Consider the following 17,184-nt stretch of genomic DNA (forward strand, 5'->3'; position numbering starts at 1 on the left):
TGTATTTTTATACATGCACCACGTTCCAGTCCATATTAATCATTGTTCTTTTGGCTCTCACACTATCTCGTCTTTGGCCAGTGGGTGCCTCTTCAGCACAACCCCTGAGACCTGTTCACACAGCTCAGGGTCTGAGAACTTCTTCACTTCCTGGGACAAGGTGCTCCAGGCTCATCTGATGTGTTTCCTGCCTCCGGCCTGAAATATAGCATATTTTTCCTTCTGTTTAGTATCTAAATACTATATTATAGGCAGCAATATAGGCTTACGTTGGACTTTTTCCTAATAGTAACTTATTAAAAAAAATATTGAATGCACTGCAAGAGTATAATAAGAATAAACTAATTGAGGTGGAGATACGAACTGTTGTTTTGCTTTACATTTAAGAGGAGCCTGACCACCTCTGCACTAGTTAGAAACAGTGGCCACACATCAGAATTGCTCTGAGAGTCTTAAAGAAAGTCTCAATTTGCTGGGTTCCCCCCCACCAGACTAGTTTTCCTGAACTCTGAAGCAGTGGTGTGAAGTACCTAGATGATGCAAAACCCCCCGGGTGGTCCCAGGGTGCAGACAGAGTTGAGAATGCTGATCTATCAATGATATCATAACTAAAATAAAATGAAAGTTAACCCCCAAAAAGAAACCTGAACTCTGGAAATCCCCTTATCCCAGATTATATCAGGTTCCAGACTTCTGTGTAAACTGTCTTCTGCTATCATGATTGTGGGGACCTTTAACAATAAAGGAGACTCATAAGTCACCCAGCATTGCACATGTCTAATGGGACTCCTAATTGTGTTTCATAGGTTTGAACAAGCACCAGCCTCAGGCTTATTAAGGACACGATCGGGTCAACATACTGCCACCCTGAAAGGACATGATACTTCTGTCCAAGAAGAGGAAATAGCAAAGCTGTCTGAAGTTTTCCTGGTCAGTAAACTGGACCAGAGGACAAAGGTTAATACTTTTTATTCTTTAAAATAAGTTTCAAATTGTACAAGTTAGTCATTTGAGAAAATAGTTAACATCCTTAACGATGATTAACATATTTGAAAAATGTAAATGTAAAGTGAGCTTTTGTGGTTGGTTGGATGAACTTTGATCTCAAACCTTTTGCATAGTGTTTTGTGTAGGCATTTCAGGTCCTTTCTTACATAAGGTTAGTAAACTCAGGGCCTAGAGGTAACCTAATTAAACATACCTACGCCAACATTTATCGAGGGAGCTTAGAAGCCTCTTGGAGAATTCTGGTTTTCTTTCTCTACACCATCCTTTAAACATACTGTGTGGTCATTTTTGTCAACTCAGCAAATATGTATTTGTCCACTTCTGTGGATTAGGCGGCAGCCCAGATCTATGGGGGAGAGAGAGAAATCCCATGTGGCCCCTCCTCTGGGGGGTGGCAGAGTGGGTGTCTGCAGTAGGAACATGGCAGAGGGCTTAGACCCTCCAGAAGGGGAGCCAGGCATCTGGAGAAGCAGGGAGGGCAGACCTGATGACTGAGGGAGCCGAGGGGCATGTGAAGGTAACCCTGAAAAGCCAGGCAGGATTTCAGCAGGCTCTGAGGGGGTGGGTGACGGACTTAGGGGTCAAAGAACAGGTTCAGAAAGTGCACACTTTCTCAGGAAACGGAGCCGTTGTCGCGGCTGAGGAGCAGACTACACCTGGGGACAGGGACCAGAAATTGTACAGGGTCTGGCCCAGCTCAGGAGAGGTGTTCATGGGTTCAGCAGAGTTTGGGAAGCCGCAGAGCCCCTTGAGCCAGGCTGCAAGAGGGCCTCAGGGAATTTAGTCCCTGACTAAATCATGTCATAACTAATCATTTTAGTTATGGTATGTCCTCCTGACTGGGAGGGGGACAGCCAAGGATGCACCCAGCCATGGTTCAGCGGGACAGTCGGGAGTGGACTGAGCACTTGCGCAGGTAGAGGGGGTCATGCTGGGCCAGAGTCATGGAGCCAGTTCCCAGGGAAGTGCAGTGGGTGGGGCTGGAGGGCGGAAACTCAGGTCCAGAGCGGCCCATCTGGCTAGTGGATCTTATCCCTAACCAGAGATCCAGCTCAGGCCCAAGGCAGTGAGAGCATGGAGTCCCAAACATTGGGCCACCAGGGAATTCCCTCCAAGTATGTGTTTTCACCCTTACACATGCTTAACTCTCTATATAACATAGAGTTTTCTGGCTTTAATACTTCGTTATTTGGTTATGCACGAAGTTCATGATTCCATAGGAGCCCTCTCTGGAAGCGGTCCTTGCCCCTCTGTCCCAAAGCCATAGCCTGTTTTGCAGCCCTGTCCAGAGCCTCTGTGTTGCCCTCCAGCCTTTCAGAGCACCTTCAGCCCTGCCCCAGACCCCCTCCCTCAGCCCTCTAATTAGAAAAGAGCAGAAGGACTTTAAGCATTTCACACATTCACACGTGGAGCAGCGCAGTGAAGCCAGCGACCCTTGTCTGCATGCGTGTTACCCTGCACTCTGCAGTTCCCCACCCCTTCGCCCGCCCCTCTCTCCTCTGCTCCTGCCCCTGCTCCTACCCTTGCTCTTCTCTCTCTGCTCGTCTCCTTTCTCCCCATTCTCCTTCTGGAGTGGATTATTGCAGGTGGAGATACAGCCCCTGGGCGCCCCTCACAGATCCTGCCCTTTTCAAAGGTAACCTTGTGCACATCCTTCCTGAACACATTTTCATTTTACTGTGCTGCATGTGACTCAGTAACTAACCCTCCGTTTTGTCTTGTTTGTGGTATGGCATTGTCCGTGTAAATGCTCTTGAAGAAAGAACTGTGTTCTTTAGGAAGAACAGAACCATTGCTTTTTAGATTCTTTTTCGTATCTATTGATAAATGTAGATCCTAATAAGGATTCTGTTTTCAGGTTTTATTATCCATTGTATTTACTTCTGTTTTGTAACGACATTGTTCTCCATTCATACTCACTGCAGATACACCATATCTCAGTCACATCAAGGGCAAAATAAGCATTGGTCTACCGTATTGCCATTTACCATGTCTTTTTTTTTAAGGTGGCGTTTATATTAGAAAACGTATTCCAAGTTCCAGACAACCAGTTCACCCATAATTTTTAAAATAATAACTCCATAATTAATAGGAAGAGGGGTGCCCAATTGATAGCTCATTAGTCAAATAACCTTCTACCTGCCCTAGTAGGTATTTTGTTCCTTTTTAAATCACCATCTAGTGACAACCATAAAAATTACCAATAAATAAATGACAAAACCCATCCTTATAAATAGAAGCAAGCAGGCAGTTTCTAAATAGGTTGTGACTGAAAAAAAGCACAGCTCTAAAGACTCACACAGCCCTAAAGACTCGCCCACCCAAGTGACGTGGGCAGGACAAGCCTGGCAGATGTGAGGACAGAATGCTTTCCTGGGCTCTAGGACCATTAGAGTTACAAATCAGCACAGTCAAGTGTCTTTGACTTGTTGTCCTTTATTGACCGTATATATATTTAGTAAATAATCCAGTTAAATATTTCTCTGTAGATAAAAAATTTTAAAGTAAGAGGTTTTCAAAATTTAAGAAACCTCTAGTAGAAATCACTTGATTAAGAGTCTAATGAAGCTGAGAAATATTTACTTTGATCTCTTGGGTAAATGGCTAATTAAACAGCCACATGTAAATGATGTTTACCTGTGGGTCCCTCGCCGTCAGCTGGAGTCAATCCCGTCTCCTGAGTAAATACATCATTAAAGCTGCCAAAACTCGGATTATGTCCCTCCGAGACCAGATAAGATCCACAGCACCCGCATAACCTATTAGGCAATTACATAATTGAGCTGCATGCTTTTAAATCAGGAAAATCTGTAATTACTCTATGTGAAAAAAAAAAAAAATGAGCTGGGTGCTTCATTAAAATACCAAGTGCCTTAATACTGCTTTTCTCCTAAGTGGTGCCTGCTTCCACCCAGGGAAGCGTCCACAGGCAAAGCAGCCCAGCCCACCGGTGTCATTCACAGAGCAGGTGGAATCAGCCTCGGGAGTCCCTGCCCCCTCCCTAAATGGTGACCTGGGATGCCATCCTCCTCTCTTGACTACTCGTTCACTGGCTTGTGTGAATACTTGCCCTTTCTTCTCATTGCTACTTTGATACCGTCTTCTTCCTCTCCTATAACCCACATACAGCTTCACTGATGACACTTGTACCTCCGTTTGGACACTGAACGATTACTTCTGGTGTGCAAGGTTCTTGAGGAAGGGTCAGTTAAATCTGTGTATGAGGGGAACAGCCATGCTGTCAACATCCCTGGTTTTTCATTCTCTTGCTTTTCTGTATCTGCATTAATAACACTGATTTCCATATGAAGGTTTTTTATCTTATTAAGTTTTTTCACATTCATTTTATCTCTGTACCACCCATTGCAGAAACTGTATTCTTGTAGAGCTAACATATATTTTCTTTTTCTAAAAAACATAGCAGGAAAAAAACAAACTTGAAATATTAAGGTAAACAGAAAGAAGACAAGACAACTGCCTGTTACCCAGATCTCTTATAGAACTTTGTTGACACTGAGATGTGTGGTCTTTAATATATTGACAAACATGGGTTGTGCTGTGTGTGTGGATGGCCTCCGTGATCTGCCCCCCACACCATGTCACAGAGGAAACCTCCTTTCACACCATCACATGCTCTCCACCCTTTCTGATAATTGCGCACCACTGTCTCTTTAACCAGGCTCCTGGTGTTGAACATTTTAAGTTGTTTTTAATTTCTTCTGTGAACAAAGCTAGTGGAGGTGATGGAATTCCAGTGAGAGCTCATTTTCATAATCCTGAAAGATGATGCTGTTCTGAGAAGTGACTGCACTCAAGTATGACTAGACAAATTTGGAAAACTCAGCAGTAGCCACAGGACTGGAAAAGGTCAGTTTTCATCCCAATCCCAAAGAAAGGCAGTGCCAAAGAATGCTCAAACTACCACACAATTGCACTCATCTCACACGCTAGCACAGTAATGCTCAAAATTCTCCAAACCAGGCTTCAACAGTACTTAAACCATGAGCTTCCAGGTGTTCAAGCTGGATTTAGAAAAGGCAGAGGAATCAGAGATCCAATTACTAACATCCGTCAGATCATTGAAAAAGCAAGAGAGTTCCAGAAAAACATCTATTTCTGCTTTATTGACTATGTCAAAGCCTTTGTGTGAATCACAACAAACTGTGGGAAATTCTTCAAGAGATTGGTATACTAGACCACTTTACCTGCCTCCTGAGAAAGCTGTATGCAGGTCAAGAAGCAACAATTAGAACTGGACATGGAACAACAGACTGGTTCCAAACTGGGAAAGGAGTCTATCAAGGCTGTATATTGTCACCCTGCTTATTTAACTTATATGCAGAGTACATCATGAGAAATGCTGGACTAGATAAAGCACAAGCTGGCATCAAGATTGCCAGGAGAAATATCAATAACCTCAGAAATGCAGATGACACCACCTATATGGCAGAAAGCAAAGAGAAACTAAAGAGCTCATCACTCTTTAGTGATCTTTCATCAATTTGTTGATGAAAGTGAAAGAGGAGAGTAGATAAGTTGGCTTAAAACTCAACATTCAGAAAACTAAGATCATGGCATCTGGTCCTATCTCTTCATAGCAAATAGATGGGGAAACAGTGGACACAGTGACAAACTTTATTTTGGGGGGCTCCAAAATCACTGCAGATGGTGACTGCAGCCATGAAATTAAAAGACACTTGCTCCTTGAAAGAAAAGCTGTGACCAACCGAGACAGCATATTAAAAAGCAGACACATTACTTTGCCAACACAGGTCCATCTAGTCAAGCTATGGTTTTTCCCGTAGTCATGTATGGATGTGAGAGTTTGACCAAGAAAGCTCAGTGCCAAAGAATTGATGCTTTTGAACTGGGGTATTGGAGAAGACTCTTGAGAGTCCCTTGGACTGCAAGGAGATCCAGGTCCATCCTAAGGGAAATCAGTCCTGAATGTTCATTGGAAGGACTGATGCTGAAGCTGAAACTCCAATACTTTGCTTACCTGATGCAAAGAACTGACTCCTTAGAAAAGACCCTGATGCTGGGAAAGATTGATGGTGGGAGGAGATGGGGATGACATGGTTGGATGGCATCACTGACTCAATGGACATGAGTTTGAGTAAACTCTGGGAGTTGGTGATGGACAGGGAGGCCTGGCGTGCCCTGTCCATGAGGTCACAAAGAGTTGGACACAACTGAGCGACTGAACTAAACTGACCTTTATATTACAGCTGAGATCAAACTCTTTCCCCTCCCTATTTGTTAGCCTTTTGTATTTCTTCTTTTATAATTTGCCAGTTCACATTCTTTGTTCATTTTTCTATCAGGTTAGTCATATTTTTTCTTACTGACTTTTGAGAACTCCCTATATAAATTTTTGCTGTTTGCTATAATAGTTTGAGCAGTTTCATTTTCATCTTTCACTTTTCTTAATGGTGTTTGGATACAAGCCTCTTCCATTAATATCTTCATTTGTTGATTTCTGCATTTGAATATCACAATTGCTGAGTTTGGAGATATAAATTTAGAGTTAGCCTAGGCAACTCTTAGGGTTTTAGACTTAGAAAGATCTGCATTTAAACTGAACTTTGAGAAAATCCTAGAGAAATTGAGGCAATTAACTCTAGGTGTCCTGCTGAATGTAATTCATAGGATGGTTTATGTTCCATGAGATCTGAAATATGGAGATGTCTTCCTCACTCATCCTGCAGATAGTGTATACTTTGGTATTGAATTTCTAAGTGCTTTCTCCTGGCTCCTGGGAAGGTTAGAACAGTGAGGAGCTAGTTTGTTGGTATTGACTTAGGCTGCAGAGTGCTGAAAACCATGAAATAGTCTCCAGCCCCCCACCCCACCCCTCCTCACTGTCCCAGACTGGCTCCAAATGTATGAGAGGAGAAAAAGCCTTTATTGCTTAATGGATCAGATGGAACCCAAGCACGGGCCATTGATAAGCACCATCAAAAGGTCCATCTTTGGTGAATTTTTCAGATAGAAGGTCCCGCTTTGCAGAGCCCTTCAGTCCCAGGTGGCACATGCATGGCAGCTTGCTCAGTCTCGTCTGGGCTTTGGTTCCTTTGTGGGTGTGGGTGCATGTTGTCAGCGTCACTCTGCAAACTCCTTCCATCTGGGGCCTTCTTAGAAATGCACCCTTTCAAAGATCTGCAAACATCTTGAGTAGGTATCACAGGTGTTCTTCCTGATTCTGTATAAGTTGGTTTTGACTGATCTTTGAATGGACCTTCTGACCCATCCTTAGCTGAGGCTGACTTTTGTTTCTGTCCCAACTTGTCGTGATTCCATTCCTGTGAGGGACTTATCTTGTGAATTCCTCTGCAGATGACCCACTTGGCAGATCTGCCCTCTCTGTTGGCCTCATGGTCCAGCAGAGTCAGATCAACCATTCTCATGCTGTGATTTGACCATCCATCAAAACCCATATAGATATAAAGTAGTTATCTCTGAAGAGTTACCTCTAGAATTATCTTTAAATGTTCCTATCAAAAAGCTAAGAGAAATCCCAGAGATACGAGTATTAAGTAGTAACTAAAATGGGATAAAATATACAAAATAAATGAAACCTGTAGAGTGCCCAACACTTAACATGGTAAAAATTTTTAAAAGGGCTCCAGGTAGAGATGATGGCATTGGTGGTCCTCTCACCAAGCTTACAAGGGGTTGTTAGAAAGATGTTTGTAGCTATAATACTTTAGTCTGTGTTCTTTTGAAGCCCAGGTGGAACCCAGTTGAAGCAAAAGAAGTTCTTGTAGGAAAGGGACGTGTAAAACAGATAGCTTATGTGTCATCACCAGGGACTAGTGAGAAGTTAAGTTGTCTGAGTCACTGACCATCCAGGACAGTCTCCTCTGTTTGCACATTGCACAGTAGAAAGTGTAGGAACCCTCAACAGGCTTCTAACAACTTTATTCTTAAACCATGGGTTCAGACAGTGGCTATTGTGAAGTCACGCTAAGAAATTATCACTTATAGCTATTGTATGAGATAATACAAAGGTGCTCTAGGTGAAGTCGCTCAGTCGTGTCCGACTCTTTACGACCCCATGGACTGTAACCTACCAGGCTGCTCTGTCCATGGGATCTTCCAGTCAAGAGTACTGGAGTGGGTTGCCATTTCCTTCTCCAGGGGATCTTCCCAACCCAGGGATTGAACCCAGGTCTCCTGCATTGTAGGCAGATGCTTTACCGTCTGAGCCACCAGGTAAGTCTCATGATAATACAAATAAGAAATACATATTTGAGGCCCTGTCAGAATGTTTGGATTATTTTAAATATCAGGAAAAGGAAATTAGAGCTTTAACTACAGAGACTAGGCCAATTCTTTTCGTTCATCTTCTGAAATGCTTTCCATATAGCTAGGGTTATTGCATGCACAGAGGAGGCTCCTGCTCTCTACAGGAACAGATTCAATTAGATCAGGATGGGTGAAGATCTCAAAATGAGGGGAAAGCCAAAGGCAAGCACCTTGCTGGGATGTCCAGGCCAATAACAGTGGCCTTGGCCAAACTCACCAGGCAGTCGTTGAGGTTCCGCCTCAGTGATTCTCCCTGTCAAAGCTTCATATCCTTTCACGATGACAAGCAAAGAGTAGAATCTTCCCCTGTGTTCACCTGACACTAACATTGTTACCACTTGGCGATTGGATAGAAGATGGCCGGAGAGACTGTGCCCAGCTCCCCCTTGACGTCCACTTGCAGGGCCTCAGGTCCATTCCCCACACAGTAGGTTTACTCCTGCCATCATGTCCCAGGGAGAGGTCAGCACTGCTAAGCAGTCTTCCACTCCAAACGGAGGAGAGAGAGACACATGCCTTGGCAGCCAGACGGTGACATTGTGTTGGTTGTTCAGCTCTGGTCACCAGTGTATTTTTAATTCTTGAGGGAAGAATGCTGACCCAGACGTGAAGTGTCACAGGTGTTAACCTATCCTATAAATTGCCACATTTTCTCTACGTCTCACATTGGCTGTGATCAGATCTCTACCCACCTCCCTGCCCGGGACACTTGGGGTGACACAGGTAAGCCCATTCCGTGCCTGGAGGAAGCAGACAGGCTGTGTGGCCGCTGAGTTTCCTGAGCTCCTTGGCCGACTTGGTGGCAAAGTGCAGTGTCCATATCCTTGACTGAAGGTTACGGTTTCCAGAGAGGTCAGGTCTCTCTTTGCTTCAGTGTACCCTCCTCAGCCCCCAAGTCCTTCCACAATCCTCCTTTTGGGGAAAGTTTGGGGGTCATTTGAAGAATGAGAATACTGTAAGGTCACATTTTTCCAAATCTCCTCAATCCAAACCAGCTCTGTCTCATGTGCCTGAAAAACAGAATTCAGGCCATGAAAGAATGGATCTGGGATGTACCACCTGGGTTTAACAGAGTTAGTCACGACTCACACACATCCTTCCCAAGTAAAAAGACACCACACTACAGTCCACAGAAAACATCTCCTTGTGAGTGTAAATTATCGTGAAGAATTAAATTATGCTGGAAAATAGCCTAGTGTTACTTTATCTTGAAGACATTTTCATGTAGGTTAAATGTCAGGCGACAAATCTCAAGTAAAGCTTGGTGTACAATAATATCTGAAGGCTGATCTCTGAGACCAAGGGGAGTGTGACCATAGTTTGTTAATTTTTTGTGCTTTCTTTTAAACCCTATAGCCAACCGCGTTATTGAACAAAGATCTCGCAGAAGAGCATGACAACAGGTCGGCTGTTCACAGCAGCAAGTCATCTTGCAGTTTGCCATCTACTCCTAGTGACGAAAGTGGAATAAGGAATGAAAAACCCATTCTATGGCCCAAAGGCGTTACTACGACGGAACAAGGTAGCTATTGTTAAGGGTTTGTCCACAGCAGAACTGCATTCAGAATCAGTGTGCCCCCCTCTTTCTCAAAGTGTGCCCATAAAATAAAGCTGCTAAGCAATGCCTGTGACTCAGTATGCGTGAGACATTACTCGTTTTATACCACCTTCCACTTCAGGAAAACACCTGAAGTCTGAGAAGAATGGGAAACATAATTGTAGGTCTTCAGTTCTGCTGAATTTCCAATGAAATTAGTTTTTATAAAGCTATGAATTATTAACAGAATTAACAGCTGACAGTAGGTACTTTTTTGATCATCCCGCAAAGATGGAGATGATTCCATTAAAATGAATTCCATGAAGTATGGTGAAGTTTTTTATATCACTTAATAGAATTTACTCATAATTAATATTCTTTTAAATTATAATACAGCCTTATAAAAATCTAAACAAATGATTAAGAATCAATGAATTTATGACCCCCTCAAATTTTATTACCAATTTTTAGTCTCTAGAAATGGTGATTATTTTAGTGTCACTGGTAAGATGTGCCAGGAAACCACTGTCAGCTGTCTGGGACGTGAGCTGCCCGGGATGAGGTCAGAAGTCCATGTGCTAGACCTGAGGCCCACATATGTTAAGCAAGCCCCACCCAAATATGATCGATGTCATAGGCCAAACTATTTTTATGAAAGCAGAGTAGAGACGCCTTAGTGTTTGAATAGGCTTTCTTCTAGGTACAGTGTATTTCAGACAAGAAACAAACTAACCAAAAAGAGAAGGTAAGGAGCAGTGCAGTTAAAAGGAATGGCAGCTAAAAAACCAAACAAAGGCCAGTCCATCAGTATAACCTTGAAATACATTGTTATTATCACTTGTTCCATTTTTAGAAGACAAGAGCAGAGAAGAGAGCACAGAAGAAAGCGTGGCGGCAGCGAGGATGCCCATCACAGGTAAGTTCACGGCTGCCTGAGGACCTGGGATTCTACTTTGTTCTGTAACCAGAACAGTTTAGGTTAGTGTTTGTGGACTCCGCCAAGAGCAGGCAGATTCAGTGACCATGTGCTGGAGCAGGAGCTCCAACCTGAGAGTGTGGTGAGCTTAGGTTAACACAAACGGAGGTGGAAAATACTCAGGTCTGCTGAGTCCTTCAGAATTGTTGCACATTTATACTTGTGAGTGTCCCACCCCCATGAGCCTTTCAGTGCCTGCCTCTGTGTAAAGGCCAGTCCCCCTGGGGACACCAGTCATTATATGGCCAACTACAGATGTGTCTGATTTCCTCTATTCTTTCCTGTAATAATTGACTATATCATTATTTTTTTTAAAAAAGCAGGAAAAAAAGTGCCAGACAGGAAGCTGCTTGTGTCTCAGTTACAAAGCCCATCTGATCAATTACAAATTTTAGCAGTAAGGTTTCGTTAAGATCTGTTAAGGTTTCTGCACATGTATTCGGCTTATTTAGATGAAATCTGAATGTTATTACTTTTTTTAGTTTTAGAATATCAACAGCAGCAATTAGTATTCTGATCAGAATTCTGTTTGTCATACATCTAAATTTACTAGTACCTTATTTTGTAAAGTGGTGTGCTACTTCATTATAAATTCAAAGGTCTGACTTTAAATATTTATACAAGTAAATACACCATTGCACCGAGGTACTGAGGCATGCATCTGCATATGAGTTAGTTTTGTTGTTTATCAGCAAAGAGAACAGTTTTTTTTATGGCAGTACGATTCATGGCCTGATGATGAATTCTGAACCCATGTGTCTGCAATGAACTCCGATTTTGAAAAAGGAGTTTATAGTGGAGCAATTATTGTATATGTTCTGCATCAGATAATATTTCACTCCAAAATACAGAGGTTTTCTTTTCCTTGAAATGTTTTCCCAGTGATATGTTTATTGGATATTTATTCTTCATTTTAAGAAAACTCTGATAGAGTTCCCTGTTTGTTTTTTTATTAGTAGAATTAATAAAAGTGTAGATGTTCCCAAACTGCAGACATCCAGAAGGTCAGTATCTGCCTTTGAGTGCAGGATATCTAACAACCTCTGAATTTGCTTCAGTTCGAATCGCAAGTTCCTGTTGGGGAACCAGGAAGTCCCCTTGTCTCCTGTCGATCCCTGTCTGCTCAGTACTCTTTGCAGACGCCCCTTGTGGTGAGTCGGTATCCCCACATTAGGTGGCGGGATCACAGGTGTGATTTCCCCAGAGGACTCTTTAACTGAGGGCGAGCTGGCACGCAGCATACCGTGTCAGGTGCGCAGCGTGATGAGTCACTGTGCATAGACACTGCAGGATGTTGGGCAGAGTCAGCCTCACTAGTGTCCTTCACCACATGCAGTTACAGGTTTTCTTTCTTTTACTAGAACTTTTAAGGTTTCCTCTCTCAGCAGTGTTTAGGTACACAGTCCTGAGGGGTTAACTATAGTCACCTCACTGTGCATTCAGTCCCCGGGACTTACTGATTTTATAACCAGAAGTCTGCGCCCTTTCACCCCATCACCCGTGTCACTCACCCCCACCCCTGGAACTTCCAGTGTGTCCTCTGTATATCTCAGAATTTCCTAATAAGAGAGGAGATAGTTAAGTATCAGTGTTTCAAATCTTTCGTCTCTTCACACAAGAAGAGGTGTGATATGCCTCAAAGTAGGTTATTTGCCATGAAGGTTTTTTTTTAATTAAATTATAATTCCAACAATCTGTCATTGATCTGTCAGTAGTTGGCAGCTAAAAAAAAAAAAAAGTGCTTTGTGCCTATTATAGGCCAAAGAAGTAGATATAAAATAACCTGGAAAATGTGAAAAAGCTGTCTGAAGCATCTTCTTAGTGGGGACCTTTTGGTTCTGCCCCAGCAACCACACCCCCCTCCTCGGCACCTCCCCTCACGTGCCTGCCGGAGGCCTTGGGCGCCTCAGCTCTGCTCTGCTGTGGTTGTATCTATCGTTACAGCTACTTTGATCTCTGAGTTCTTGATCTTGATCTCTTCATTAATGTTTGTGTCTTGCATGATGATTTGGAGATTTGGCGTTTGGTAAAGTAAGGCATTGGAAGGACTGATAGTGAAGCTGAAGCTCCAGTACTTTGGCCACCTGATGCAAAGAGCCAGCTCACTGAAAAAGACCCTAGTGCTTGGAAAGATTGAAGGCAAAAGGAGAAGGGGCTGACAGTGGTTGAGATGGTTAGATGACATCACCAGCACAATGGACATGAACTTGGGCAAACTCCAGGAGATAGTGAGGGACATGGAGGCCTGGTGTGGTGCAGTCCACGGAGTCACAAAGAGTCAGACTGAGCAGCAACAAAGGCAGGTGTATGAATTAAGACAGAAGCCTCCCCTTTTGTAATAGTTCTGTTGAGGCTTCCCCATCTGTACAGGCTGCAGTCCTTCTAGAATATTCCAAAGAAAAGGAACATTTTCAAGGCTGCCCTCGGAGGGTTAAGAAAATGTGATAGTCTTTGGCATCAGCCGTTGCTGTCAGCCAGCTCTTTACTTCCTGCTCTGTTTCTTCACCCACTGAGCCTCTGACCTGGGAAAGCAGACCTCTTGCCCAGCCAGATGATGTGTGAGGTGAGGTCAGGAGTGTGAAGGCGCTAAGCCTGTACTGGACACGCAGCCCACGTCAGCTGTGGTTTACGTCGATGATCTTTGTGTGCATCTTATGTTGGTCTTCCGCACCGGCCCCACTGGCCGGCCATAGCATTTTCATCCCTGTACCTCTAGTTAAAAGGAACCTCACACGTGAAACCCAGAGGGGAGAAGTGGGAGGGCTGGGGCAGTGCCACAGAGGGAGTAATCCTGAGATGGTCCCAGAGGGACACCGGGCACCTCCGGCCTGGGAGCCTGACAGCAGCTCGCTTTCCTGGAGATATGGTAGCTACGTGCGACCGCCCAGCCCTGCGCTGCCACAGGTCCTCATGGACAGCATCTCCCACTGAATCCATTTCTGCCAGAAGTTTCCACATCAGAAGGCAAATGAAGATTTGAATCCAAAGGACATTACCTCATCAGAAAGGAATCTTGAAGAGAACTTCACGGACTTTGGGAACTTCTCATATTCATGAAGAAACCCTCCAAGAAGAGGCCCAAATGGCAGCTGCAAGGGCTCCCGGCGACCTCTCTGGCGAGGTCCCCATGTCCCCGTATGATGTGTGGTGGGTGCCTCGTGGTGGGGGCCAGGCAGCTCCCCTGGGGAGCTAGGAGCTGGTGCAGAGCTGCACCCAGAGAACATAGACCCTCGGCTGCTCGCACAGCACAGGCACCTGCTGAGGACTTGGAAGAGACATCCATCCGTGAACCACGAGCAAGAGTGAACCTTTGATCTGTTTGCTAACACAGTCCACCCTTCCGTTAGTCTAGTTGTTCACCTTAAAGATTCTAGGTCGAAATCAAAGGTTAAGGGGATTATCTATGAGTGTGTGGGTTTGTGTATACAAGAATAGTATATAATCTGCATATATGTCACACCTCTACTTCAGCTGAATCCAGGGATGGCCAGAGACAGCCAGAGACTGGGTCCTCACCCTCCTAAGCCTCCAGCATCTCTAACCGTCATAGCAACCCTGCAGGAACACAGACAGTTCTCCAGATGGCCCAGCAAACTTGGAAAGATTGAGAGCCCTTTTCAGGGCCATATAGCTAGAGTGTCAGGTCTTGAATCACACTCAAACTTCAGTATTTAAGCCCAAAAGTCCTTCCATCCCACCAGCCAGCCTCTCTTGTTGTATAAGAGAGGCACCTGCCTCAGGGCATCTGGATCAGTTAAATACCAGCTTGTAACTTAACAAAAGATGAGCCCTGAAAGGATGTTCTTGAGAGCAATGAAGAAGAAAGCCTGGAGAGGTGGGCAACTTGTGAGGATTTCTGAGTGCAGACAGTCCCGGGGTGGCCCTTGTAAAGTGGGGTGAGCCTGTACCCCTAGGTGAGCCTGAGACCACAAGAGGTACAGGACCATCAGGTCAGTATCTCCCTGGGGCACTTAGGCCAGGATTGAAGCCATGTTTGTCTAGATTAAGAAAGTCTTCCTCTGAACCACTCACACCCCCAAAGGGAAGTTTCCCCTATTGGTAATTTTATTGGTATTTATACTCAATTTACCTTGAGAATTTGGTGACTTTTAATGTAGTAAATGATGCAGCTTATGCTAAGTGTCAGAGAAAACAGAGCCCCTGACACAATATCTGGGACACAGTGGACACTCATTTTGTCAAACGAATGAAAATGAGAGTGTAAAGGAATTCCCTTAAGCGCTTGTTGATTCAGGCCATCACACCGTCTCTTTCCATCAGTCACTCCACCAATACTTTTCCCACCCACGTGCCCATCCTGGCAAAACTCATCTCCTTAAGCTCCATGTGAAAAGGGCTCTCAGCTTTTATCTCAAGAGGATTAAGCCTCTAAGAATGTCCATTCAGCCTCTCATTCTTTTGACACCAATTCTCTTGGTCAAGCTGTGTTGAAAGTGGTTGCCTGACTGTGCCATTTCTCACTGATATTCTTTGGCAAGCTGAAATATTCCAGGTCAGACTGTGGTCCATCCCTTTAGAAGCTCTGTGGGAGGTCAGCCTAGGTTTGAAGGGTGCTGTCAGACTCTGGGCAGGGCTTCCCCAAACATTGCTTGAGCTTTACCACAGAGTGGGAGAAGGCTGGGAATGGACGATGGCCACATCGTCACAGGAAACTGGATCTCTCCTGGGAGAGAAAACTGCAGTGATGACAGGACTGCGAAGGCGAATGGCAAAGCGCTTGCACTCCGAAGTCTCTCTTGAGTCTGCACCACACCTGTTCTGTTCTGGAGATGCCCAGTCAGGTCCGGATGCCGTGCCCGGGGCAGCCAGGAAAGCAGTCTGCTGCTGGGTTGGCCCTGGCCCTGCCCAGGTGGCCCCGTGTCTGTGGTAGGAATCAGGCTACCATGGCTTCACCCTGGGACCTGCTGCTCATGAAAGCAGAGAACTCCTCACTCCAGATGCTGCATGCTGGCAGCACCCATTTACTGTGGCTGTGGAGGAATGGAGGGCACCTTCCGGGAGAGCTCCTAAGCAGATATGTCCCCAAGAATGAACTCAGAAGTGCCTGAGAAATTCTGCTCAGAGGCTGCCCAGCAGAATCCCACGTGGCCCTTTAAAACCGACCCATGCACCAGCCACATCCTGAACTGGGTACCCCAGGACCTCCAGGTGTGAGCCCAGGCGTCAGTCTGTGTATGTAACACACCAGGCAACTCCCTAAGCCTGAGAATCATGGAGCAGGGAACCTCAGAGCTGAACCCTCCTTGTAGGTTATCCTGTGAACCACACTTCTTTCATGCAAGAGACCCCAGTGGAAAGAGGGGGAGGTCAGGCTCTAGATGCTTCGATGCAGTCAGGGCTCAGGGAGTGTGTGACTTTCCAAAGGCTCCTGTGACAAAGCATCACAGACTGAGAACCACAGACCTGTTTGCTCTCACAGCTGTGGGTGCTAGAAGTCCAAAATCAAAGTGGCAGCAGTGCCCTGTGAAGGCACCGGGAGCATCCTTCCAGGCCTGCTACAGCCTCAGGTCTGTGATAGCATAACCCCAGTCTCTGCCTCCAGCCTCGTGTCACCGCCGTCTCTGTGTCTGGGCTTCTGTGTCCTCTTCTAGCAGGATAGCAGTCAGCAGAGTCAGTGCCCAGAGTGAATCCAGGATGAGTTCATCTCGAGATACTTCACCAAGTGCATCTGCACAGATGCTGTTCACAGAGCAGGTCCTATTCTGAGGTACTGGGTGGACATGAATTTGGGAGAAGCACTATTCAACCTGGCAGGGGAGGGGAGGGATTTCATCCTAGTTTACGTTGTCGCCTCTGGTTTATCTCCTACGTGATTGCTCCTGGCCCAACTCTAAATGATGATAATGCTGATATTATAATATCATGGTATTATGATAATAAAGAGTCTTCATTCCGACTCTTCTCATCTTATAAATCACTGAGTGCAAATGACTAAAAATATTGTTTTTAAGGACTATTAATTATGCCAGTAAGATATAACTTCCTGATCAAAATGACTCAAAAGTTAAATATTCCATGACCTTAAGAGTTGAAAATTCACCTCCCGTGACTGAGCAGTGTTACGTGGCTGGCACTGTGATTATATGAATTATCGTGTGAAGTAGCATCAGCAAAACGGTTTCAGTTCAGTTTTTAAACATTCACTAAAGGTCAGTTACCAGCCTGGCACTTATTTTCAGGTGTAACCATTGAATTATCCCATAGAAATTCAGGATGTGATGGAAACACCTCTTTTCTGAAGCATCTCCAGGCAACTGGTTGAAAGGAGGAGCTTTTCTCTTCTCTGAGCATCAGCCATCTCGTGCGAGAACAGAGAAGAACCTCGGGTTGAGAG

The 17,184-nt window shown here is 44.7% G+C and overlaps 1 protein-coding gene across 5 annotated transcripts in view; it reads left to right on the plus strand.

Annotated features, from left to right (window-relative positions):
- KIZ (kizuna centrosomal protein) overlaps window positions 1-17,184 on the plus strand; it is an 87,179-nt gene that overhangs the window by 52,650 nt on the left and 17,345 nt on the right. For all 5 annotated transcript variants that reach the window (XM_018057266.1, XM_018057262.1, XM_018057267.1 and 2 more), the window contains 3 exons: window positions 807-957; window positions 9,673-9,838; window positions 10,707-10,769. In XM_018057266.1, coding sequence (XP_017912755.1) covers window positions 807-957; window positions 9,673-9,838; window positions 10,707-10,769 — 380 coding nt within the window. The remainder of the gene's footprint in view (window positions 1-806; window positions 958-9,672; window positions 9,839-10,706; window positions 10,770-17,184) is intronic.

The sequence above is a fragment of the Capra hircus genome, chromosome 13 (assembly GCF_001704415.2).
Source record: "Capra hircus breed San Clemente chromosome 13, ASM170441v1, whole genome shotgun sequence".
NCBI classification, from domain to species: Eukaryota; Metazoa; Chordata; class Mammalia; order Artiodactyla; family Bovidae; genus Capra; species Capra hircus.